This window comes from Centroberyx affinis, unplaced genomic scaffold (assembly GCF_046629955.1).
Source record: "Centroberyx affinis isolate AG114_WGS23_722 - 3 ecotype Tasmania unplaced genomic scaffold, CSIRO-AGI_Caff_v1 ptg000833l_1, whole genome shotgun sequence".
Classification (NCBI taxonomy): domain Eukaryota; kingdom Metazoa; phylum Chordata; class Actinopteri; order Beryciformes; family Berycidae; genus Centroberyx; species Centroberyx affinis.
This window is the reverse complement of record NW_027279431.1, coordinates 147,659-158,597: the sequence shown is the minus strand read 5'-3', so window position 1 is coordinate 158,597 and position 10,939 is coordinate 147,659. Positions and strand designations below refer to the sequence as shown.

Genomic DNA, 10,939 nt, shown 5'->3' with positions numbered 1-10,939 from the left:
CTGTAGCCCATGAGCTAAGGACCTCCAATATGGCCGCATTGTCACCTGAAAACCCTCTATATTACCAGTAGTTGGGTTAGAAGGGGTACAGCACAGCATTAATCTGTCCCATACTCATGGGGCCAGTATGGATACACCATGGTACCAATACTACACCACATCAATAGTAGGGCCAGAAATGTAAATACCCATACTACACCTCGTACAGTTACAGCACAGTACTTGTATAAGGGAACAACTGTGTGCAGACAGCATCTAGTTATTGCAGTCTGTAAAGCAGCCTGCCTCCCCGACACAGTGGATCCTCCCCCAGGCCCAGCCCCCCCCGACCCCAAGCCCCCGCCCACCACTAGACGTCGGTGCTCACGCTGTGAGTGACCACCTCCCTCATGGTGACGGAGCGGATGAGGTTGAGCTTCTGGTAGAAGCTGGCCATGTCCATGGGCAGGTCCAGCTCCTGCTGCTGCACAGTCCTGTAGCTGATCCTGCGGCCGCCGTTGCACAGCCGCTCCGGGTGCTGCAGGTAGAAGGGCAGGGAGTAGCGGGCGCAGGAGGGACAGAAGGTGTGCGAGCGCTGCGGCCTGCGGGGCGGGGGGGTGGGGGAGTAGGCGGCCGGCCCGTTGGCCTCGGTCATGAAGGTGGGCGGGTAGGACTCGGGCTCGTCGCTGTAGCGCTCCGGCGTGGGGGGCGTCGGAGGGGCGGACAGAGCCAGGGGGCGGGACGGCGACATGGTGGCGAGCTCCGGTTCCTCCTCCTCCCCCTTCTCAGACTCCTCCCTCTTACAGCAGTAATACTGCAGGGGCAGAATACAGTAAAGTTAAACTAACTGGTTCAGTGCCAAACATTTAGCGGGTCAGAGTTTTAGTCGTACAAACATTTCTAGCGGCAGAGCCGCCCTGGAGGCAGAAATAATCTGATTGGTTCAGTACCTCAATGGGTGGAACCAACGTTTTCTGGCTAAGTAATGTTAGACTGAAATCCAATGGAAAAGACAAGAGGTAAGAGAGGAGGAAGCTAATATTATGAAGCCTAGCGCCCTGCTACTAACTGAAAAAATACAATCTATCCATACTAAGTTATCTAGGTTAGCTAGTTAGCTAGCTGAAGTTCAAACTAGCCATACAAGCCTATAGCCATCTGTGTAAGCTAGTTAGCTAGCTGCTGACCTTCAACATCATGAATGACATGGTCATGATTGAATGATAAAATAAGTCTTTGCTGTTAATATTTTTTATTTTTATTTTAACCAGTTCCTTCTTTGCTATTCAAGTTTGCCAGTTAGCTAACGGTCTGAAAAAGTCTGGTTCTTTGTCTCCGCCCACTGAGGTTTAATTCAACCAATCAGATTATTCCCTCTGCTATGCCTCAGAGAAATGTTTAAGTAAAACTCCAATCTGCAAACATTTATATGTTGGCTACTGGATGAGATTACATCAAGAGATTCCTTCATGTGTTCAGTGACAAACAGTTTACAGCAAGAATAATAATAATACTGGAGGGGAATACAGGTGAGGAAAGTAACTCTTTAAATTAACTTATTTAATGTCAACCAAACTGAGGATGGCTGCTAGATGAGGAAATAGCACAAGACAAACAGGAGTTAAGGAAATTATGAATCATTTCTCAGTGATGCCCATGCCTTTTTTGGACTTTATATAACGTGGGTTTTATCAGGTTTAAAGGGCCCGTGTGTCATGAAACTCAACACATTACTGATCGCATGTAAACTTTAAGAAAATGAGGATTTTACATGACAGCAGCACTAAGCGGTGCTTAACTTGTTTAAGTGATAAATAGTACTAGTATGATTTGTTTGGATTTTTTGTTAAACATTTTATAAGAACAATGTTTGAATGTTCTCATTTATGAATGAAGCTCAGTTGAAATGACTCATGGGACTGCATACTTGCAACATTTTTTCTATGCAGAATTAAGGTTAAATAGTTAACAGCAAGACAAGCGTACCTGCAACCTACATAAACACAGTACAGCGACGATGGTCAGTAAGATGACTGTAGCCAGAATTCCTCCTGCGATGACCACTGTCCCGGCTGACATTCGAAAGCCTCTCCATCAACAGCCTGCAGGGAGGAGGAGGAGGAGAGAGGATGAAGAGAGAGAGGAGGGCAGGGAGAGGTGAAAGGATGGAACGAGAGAGAAAGGATAAAAGGAGAACAAGTAGGCGGCAAGAAATAAGTGAGAGAGGGGGGAATAAAGGAGAGGGAGAGGAAGGAGCGGGGAGGAAGAGAGTCGAAGGATAGGAGCATGAGGAGGAAGGAGAGAGGAAGAAAGATTGAGGCGGAGGAAAGGAGAGATAGGGAGAGGAGGAGAAGAAGAGAGGAGGAAGAAAAGAGAGAGGATGAGGAATGATGGGGAGGGAGGAGAGGAGGGAGAGGGATGAGTTTTAGAGGAGGAAAGTAAAGAGGAGAAGGAAAGGGAAGAGAGAAGAGGAGGGGGAGGGGAGGAGGAAAGGAGGAAGAAATTATGAAATGGAAGGGAGGAGAGAGGAGGAGGAAAGTAGAGGTGGGGAAAGGAGGATGGGAGAGGAGAAAAGGATGGAAAGAAGAGGAGAGGGAGGACAGAAGAGGAGGTAAGGAGGAAGAGAGATAACGATTTTGCAGTGAAGTTTTACGATTCCCGCTGTGCGGCTCCCAAATGTTTAAACTGGTTTCCTCGCCAACATCCATTATTGATAATATTGCTGCATAGAGTGATCGATTTTATCGTTCATTTGTTACGATTCAGCTTGTCTTCACATCTCTGCAGTAAATCAGGGACAATAAGCCAGAATCTCCAAAAAACTCTTGACACCCGAAGAGGTTTGCAGCCATGTTTTAGAATAGATGGAAATTTTAATAATTTTATTCTATTCTACACTTTGCATTGTTTTTATTCAACGTTTGATTTTCTGGCAAAATAGCATGTGAATGCAACGCTGTTTACAGCAGCTGACTTGGAAGTCCTGGATGTCGTACATTCCCAGCAGCCATGAACACAGCATAGTAGTTGCTGAAGTAGTTGCTGAAGAACAAAAATCATCTATCTATCATCTATCTCTCATCCAGAAATCCCAGATCCAGATCAGCCAGATCATCTAATCAACTGATCCTTGGGCCAAGAGGGATCTGTCCACCAAATATCATCCAAATCCCAACCCATCTAACCCATAACTTTCTGAGGGGAGCGTATCTATGTTCCCAGGGTCCTATGTTCCCAGGGTCCTATGTTCCCAGGGTCCTATGTTCCCAAGGTCCTATATTCCCAAGGTCCTATGTTCCCAGGGTCCTATGTTCCCAAGGTCCTATGTTCCCAAGGTCCTATGTTCCCAGGGTCCTATATTCCCAAGGTCCTATGTTCCCAGGGTCCTATGTTCCCAAGGTCCTATGTTCCCAAGGTCCTATGCTCCCAGGGTCCTAAGTTAGAGAATATTAAAGAGTCTGGGTCGTTATGTGGATAAAATTTTACTAAAACTTGACTCAAACTCTTGGGGAAAATCTGAACATTTTCGGGTTCCCATTATGTGCTATATAGAGCTGGGGAACATAGGACCCTGGTAACATAGGACCCTGGGAACATAGGAATGATTCCTTTCTGGGAGATCTTGCTAACAGACAGACAGAGAGAGAGAGAGGCAGACAGGGGTGAAAACATAACTTCCTTCCAACTTTGTCGGCAGAGATAATAAGCTTCAATTCCTAGATCACCACCTTCACCATTACAAGCAATCAGTAGAGGTAATATTCCCGTGAGCCTAGAATGATCATGCAAGAGAGAAGAGGAAGGAAATAAAATAAAAATAAGGAATGAGATAGAAAGGATTTTTTGAGAGAGGAAGCTTCATCGGGACAAAGTGACGTGAAATACTTCTTGAAAAGAGTCTGAATGAGGAGATGAAGCAGCCTAAACTTCTCCATCGCCCCGTGCACGATAATGAAATTACGTAAGAGACAGACATTATGTATTTTATTATTCAGCTTCCCCTTCATGTTTTATACAATAAATTTGGGCCCAAACCAGAATTATAAAGTGTGCATTAGTAAAATCACCAAGGAAAACCAGCAAATGATTCTCCACCGCTGTGACCACAGATGGAAATGTGTTTTTCACCGCAGGCTTCTGCAAAATTGTATTCAGTATTTAAAATTTGAATGAGGAGAGGGCATGAAGGTGGCAGTCAAATATTCTCTCCGGACGAGTGCCTAAAACTCTCAACTTCCATCCCTGATTTGGATGTTACGTAAGGGATTATGAGTTTTATTACTGAATTGCAAATATTCAGCCTGAGTTCATGTTTTATACAATAAATTAGGGACCAAAAACAGAATTTAAGCAGGTTCTCAACCGCAGTGATATATTACACAATCACATGAGAGAGATGTGACTGAGACAGAGAGCTGCCTCACCCGTCTCACTCCCCTCTGCTGCCTGTGTGTGGGGGCGGGACGAGGGACATGAGAGCGTCCAGGAGGAGCGTGTCATGTTGCGGGACGTCACGCTGTGATGCATGCAGAGCTGCGCCGCAGACACGCCATCCCACCACGAAAAACAGCCGCTGGCGTTTGACAGGGAAAGGCTCTCTGTGAATTCCAGATAGGCGACTCAGAGACACTATTGAGCTGCATATGGATTCCCAGAACATCTTCCATCTCTTAGCTTATGAAAACGTCTCCCGTCTTCCTCCACTATTCACCCTTATTATCTTTATAAGAAAAGGAGCGCATTACACCGGTCCTCAAATCACTGCACTGGCTTCCTGTGTGTCAAAGGATAGACTTTAAAATCCTATTACTATGTCTATAAAGCACTAAATGGTCTCCGGCCCAAATACATTTCTGATTTGTTTGTACGTCATGAAGCACCCAGACCCCTCAGGTCATCTGGGACAGGGTTACTCAGTGTTCCCAGGATCAAAACCAAGCGAGGTGAAGCAGCTTTTAGTTTCTATGCTCCCAAGCTGTGGAACAAGCTTCCTGAATACCTGAGGTCTGCTATTTTATTTTTTTTATTTAACCTCATTGAGTCTCATTGAGATTAAAAATCTCTTTTTTAAGAGTGTCCAAGACAGGCAGCAGCACAATTACACGGTCGCAGACATAAAACAAACATATAACAATTTAAAATGAAAACAAAGAACAAATTACAGAATCATAAGATATCAAAAAACATTCATCCAACATTCAAAACATCTACAGCCAGATGTGCTTGCTTCCAAGTCATTTGGAAATACTTTAAATGCATCCAGTGAGACCAGCTGAAGATTCAGATAAATTTGCAACTGATTCCAAGCAGAGGGAGCAGCATACCTAAACGCCCTTTTTCCCAGTTAAGTACGGACTTTAGGGACAGTTAGTAGGAATAAATCTAACTGTCCCTAAAGTCTGTGCTAAAACTGTCAGCTCATTTAAATCAGGGCTTAAAACATTATTGTTTACTGCGGCTTTCCAATAAATTAAATACGTAACTTCTTTTTGATCTTTAACTATTTACTTGCTTGTTTTTGTTTTTATTGTCTTTTAAATGCAATTTTAATGTCTTTTTGTCTTCTTGCTTTTAATGTCCTTTAAATGCAATCTTAATGTCGTCTTAATGTCCTATTTTCAATGTATTTCTATGCCCTTGTAAAGCACTTTGAATTGCCTTGTGTCTGAATGGTGCTATATAAATAAAATTGCCTTGCCTTGCCTTTAAAACCCCTCTACCTTGCTCCTTAGCTGATATTTTCCTTTCCTATATAGTGCTTCTCTCTTTCATGATCACACTAGAGGCACAGGAGGAATATTGTCTCCAAGCCTTGCACTCCTTCCTACTGACCTCACACAGCGGCCATTTTGAACACTTGGGTGGGCAAACTCTACCCAGAAGATTGGAATATCTGTAAAACTACCATTACTTCAACATATAAGTGAGTACTTCAGATAGAGTGAACAGTTATCAAATTAACTCGCAATGTCGGGAACAACAACTGTTTCAATTTAGCAGAGAAGCTAGTTAGCTAGTTTAGTACTTTACAGGTACTAGCTACCTGGGCTAGACTCTGGACAAATATATTAAAATGTGAACCTGTATCCCTCCTGATTGTTGACATCCATGTGTTTCTAATGTTTTTGTAATGTTTTTCAGGTGGAGAATCTGTGAAATTATAAATATTTGTATGATTTCATGTTCGCAACAGTAGGCCAGAGCTGGCTGGACTCGCTCTTCCAGGTACTGTAGCAGTTTCGCACCAGTGTTCAAAATGGCCGCCGTGTGAATAAGGTCAATTGGTGAGGGTGGAAGTCGCAAATTCAACGTGTTCTCATACACAAACGTTTTTACGGCAACTTACGAAAACGTTATGACAGCGCTCCTTTATATATATACGTACATATTTGCTGGACAGTATCACATATTGAACTCTTGTCCTTCCCATTTTTTTCAACTACATTTTAAATAAGCTACTGTTCACTCAAGTATATTTTTACACCGTTACTAATTTTACTTCTACTTCTACCGCCCAGTAACAGTACTTCTACATGTGTAGGACATTTTGATACTTTGTCCACCCTACCTGTGGGTTGTCTGTAATCTTAGTGATCTAGGAAATGAAGCTTATTGTAAAACACTGAACACTGAATAAAAGAGTCAGCTAAATCCTAAAATATATTTTCGTTTCCAAGAGGAGGTTAGGCAAGGCAGACAAAACACAAACTGATGGAGAAATTAAATGTTAACTGGACTTTATGCAGAACTCTGTATATTCAAACTAATCTGTGTGAAGAATTACGGTACTGTGTGTGTGTGTGTGTGTGTGTGTGTGTGTGTGTGTATGAGGGTGGATGTTTACTGGGGTCATGTTCCCCTCACCTCCAATCTTGCAATCCTATCCATCATATCAAATATAAAGTAAACCCAGTGGAGTCAAACAGGCTGGAGTCAGATTTCGCGGCCCGAGGGAGAACGTTTCCCTCGCCTTCCTACATCCATCATGACAAACACCTGGCAGGTACGGCTCATATAACCTCTATGTAAAGAAGAAACATCTGTGTGGTAAATAGAATTATCTCAATCAATGCTCTGAACATCCAAACTCTGCATCTCTATCCATGCATACAGCTGTTTTCATGTCCTTGTTTTTGTAGAAATTCCCTGGCAGCCATCTTAGGTAGACTAAAAGCACAAGCCTGTGCAAATGGAAGGGCTGATATGACATGTGATGCGCCAATATAGATATTCAATTTGTAACGTCTCTCTGTAAATGTATAAGGATTTTGGTTGCTTTTCATTTGTGATATTTAGTCATGATAATCTACTCCATGTCTCTTATGTTTTTAGCTCCATCAACAAATGAGTTGCATCAGAGATAGCTGATTTTGAAAATGCACAGCCAAGATGGTGAGCTAGGGCTTTCCTACGTAACTCACCCTCTGGCGGCCATATTGGAGGTCCAACTTAGTCAAGTTGTGTTTCTAAACGTACAACTTTGTCGCCTCAACAGACATCTGATGAAATTGTGTCAGCTTGTTAACCATAGTATCTGCTCAGCTAACCGCCTTGGTAACACATCTGATTAGCACACTAGCTAACGTATCTAGTAGCAGCTAGCGTTAGCATGTTCACATTAACATCAGTGTCTTTGCTGGCTAGTTAGCTAGCTAACAGTTTGTTCAGGTTAACTGAGCTGACTTTTCTCAAGCTACAACTCAGAGTGTTCTGTAGTAGATAGAAATTGGCGATTCCACATTTTTTGGAGTCGATTCTGACTCCTTGTAAAGGAATTGATGGAATCGATTCTAAATAGATTCAGATTCCAAATGAAAATCAACACAAACATTTAAGTTTTACGCCGGATGGCATTCAGCCAAAGATCCTGGAATTCTCCCTCTCTCCTCCCCACTTGTTGTGATATGGATCAGACCAAGGCAATTGAACAGTATAGATAGGCCTACATCAGAATTAAGTAATTACAAATTAGCTTAAATTAAACTGTTTCTTGGATTCCAGAGTTTGGAATTGAGATTGCAACAGGAGTCGACTCTAATTCTGTTTAGTAGCCTAGTAGAATGAACTCTCAGAATTGACGTGATGGAATCGAGAATCAATTCTTTTGGAGTCGACTAACCTATATTTGGAAACAAATCCACCTTATCACACTATTCACTTTTACTGAGAACGTTACTGAATTGATCTACAGCTACACTATAAGATCTTTTTCGGGTATGTCTCATTTTCTCACCCGGTTCTTATATATTTAGCATTAGGCTACATTCTCCATTGGACCTCCCTGATGGCTCCAGATGTGGTTGCTGGGAGATTTGTGATACAATCGCAAAACCTCTATTAATATCTGTGTTCTCTGTTGATTTACATTGCAGATGTGTTTGTGAGAATTTGTGCCGACTCTATGATCCCAAGCTGAAGGCCCAGTCAGAGCTCCTCTCTTAATCAGCACCCTAAGGATAAAGCTCATCACCGGCTATTGCATTGGGTTCCCATGGCGACGGGGCTTGGACATCAGCATCCCGGGGGCTGGAGAGTCGTTTACACCCACACAGCCAGGCAGCGTCGCACAAATCACCGGACAGACGAACACTCAAAGGTCAGCGTCCGTCCGTCTGCTGTCTGAGAGCTTCTCACTTCATCCACCTTGTTAGTCTGCAAGTCTTCATAGTGAGTAATATCATGATGTATGCAATATGAAGATTGGGCCTTGTAAGGAAAAATTATAAATCATAAATTGCTGCTTTTCTGAAGATTGACTCTTATTTATATTGGTGTCTGTTTGCATTATGATGATCACTGACTGGAGGTCAGAGTTCACCCACCTTTATTTACTTCATCACTGATCCTGGCTGCATGTGCAGGATGGAAATAAGGGTTTAGAGGTCTCTGCTAATCAGCACACTCAATTTCCAAACGTTCCAGCTAAATGTGAGTCAGTCTTACTGACTCACTGACTGTCTCATAGGAGTGGTTTGATACTCTGCTGCCTGAGCACAAGGTCAGACACACCTTAGGAAAAATAACTGTAGTAATCCTATTGTAAAATCTAGAATGATTCTGTACAAAACCAAATAGTGACACCATAGAGGATGAAAATACCATTAATTATGATAAGGTCACTATAAACTCACTATTGAGTACCATAGAAACATTAGCGCGCGCGCACACACACACACACAGACACACACACCAGTGACTGAGCAGGCTTATGGATGCGATATGTTTCATTAATAAGATATCAATGCACCATTTGATTGATTTCTTTATTGTAATCAATGAAACTGGGGAAAAGGCTTATAAAACTCAGCACAACATCACACACTAACAACTCATCGCTATGTATTTACGATGCAATTTACAGTGCAATTTTACGCACAATTGCCTCGTGTTTTACTTCCTCATCAGATTCACTTTCATATCCTGTTCTCTGTTCAACACCAACGAATCACACCCGGCTCGGTTCGGTCAGGTTTCATGGGAGTGGAGTTTATAAATCAGCACCATGGACAGAAACTCACTGCAGGCTGAGGATCCAAACTGTTTCACACAGTCAAGACCGACAGGCTGAGAAAAACCTCCGTGTCTCTTATCAGTGATTAATTCCAGAGGTTATCTTTGCATCAATGGTAAACATCCTTTCTTTGTACCCACTTAAAGAATGACATCGGCCGAGACAGATGCAATTTAACTTTTTGATTTCTGTGCGTAAAAGCGCTGCAGCAATTGGAGCGTTTGGAGACAACAGTCCAAAAATTAAAGATACCTCAAGGTTTTCTTTAGTTAGGGTAGAGGCACTATATAAAACCGTAATCCTATGAACTATTGGTATAAAAACAAATGGTAAATCAGAACTTAGAGTGGTTCTTGAAAAGTTCTTTTAATGCCGATTTGGTGACTGTGACAAATTATCGTTTCATGCGTTCTTAACGGGTTCTTTCCCGCACCAAGAAGGGTTCTGCCACCGTACAAGGCTATTGGCACCGTGGAGAACCATTCTGGTTAACAGTACACCGCAGAAACCGCAGATACTTTCTCATAAAATGCTCATCTTACCTATCACATCAGTAGTTGGATAGTCCCATGGCGTCCCCGGCACCTCCAGCTCTGGGCGCCCTGGTTTCGGGCAGGGGTGACGGGCAGGAGGGTCGAGTTTCAGCTGGGAGAGGAGTGACCCATGCAGCCTAACTCTCATCCGACAGCAGCTTTTTACATCCACACATCCAGCCAGGCGCGTCGGTCACAGCGGCGATCTGTCTCGGTGCGTCAGAGAGAGAAAACTCTTGATTTCTTTATTCACATTTCTGCTCTAATCACAGAGTCTGCGCGCCGGTCCACAGTGACTGAAGTTTAAAACACAGCGTCCAAACAAAGAGACTGAGGCTGGTGGCAATGAAATAAAACTTCTGCTCAATGTGGAACTGTTTCCCTCATTGTTTCCTCCATTCGCTTCTGTTTTCTGTCTAATCGGAACAGGTTACAGAGAAACAAATCTGTGCAATTTTCTAAAATCCACAAATCTCCCCGCTTTCCTTCCCAGGTTTTCTTTTCCAGTCCCAACAAAACCCAAAATGAAAATAAATGGAGGCAACTGTATCCAAAAGCACAGCAAAAAAGAAGATGACCGGAGGACCTGGTCCGGTTATAATTAATTGGGGTATGTTCTGCACACCGTATCCGGTCTCATCCTGTCTGTTGCAGCGCATTAATTTCCAGTGCTGACCTGACGGGATGTGACCATGCGTCAAAACAGCGCGCGCTGCAAAAAATACCCACCTGAACAAGCCATTTAGTCCAGGACAGGACAGAGGCTTTAAACCTGTTTTTCTTTATTTCATCTCACTTGTTTCCAGTGAAAACCAACTTGCTTTAAAGAATTTTCCTGAATAAATTGACATCCTCTTGATTCTAGTGGAATGATCTGCGTAATTCTGCCTTGTTTCAAGAAAATGCTTTAAACATG

The 10,939-nt window shown here is 42.9% G+C and overlaps 1 protein-coding gene across 1 annotated transcript; it reads right to left on the bottom strand.

Moving 5' to 3' along the window:
• Positions 1–349: 349 nt before the first annotated feature.
• On the bottom strand, positions 350–2,058 carry LOC139645243 (protein FAM163B). The gene is made up of 2 exons (XM_071520912.1): positions 1,966–2,058; positions 350–793 (listed from the first exon to the last, which is right to left on the bottom strand). Exons 1-2 carry the CDS (start codon positions 2,056–2,058, stop codon positions 350–352), a joined length of 537 nt encoding a protein of 178 aa, XP_071377013.1.
• Positions 2,059–10,939: the final 8,881 nt, after the last annotated feature.

What these genes read in the sequence shown, in the direction of transcription:
- LOC139645243 (XM_071520912.1), bottom strand. Translation starts at nt 2,058, where the DNA reads ATGTCAGCCGGGACAGTGGTCATCGCAGGAGGAATTCTGGCTACAGTC. An exon ending in TGTGTTTATGTAGGTTGCAG is followed by an intron (nt 794 to 1,965) that starts GTACGCTTGTCT and finishes CTGCCCCTGCAG; the next exon opens with TATTACTGCTGTAAGAGGGA.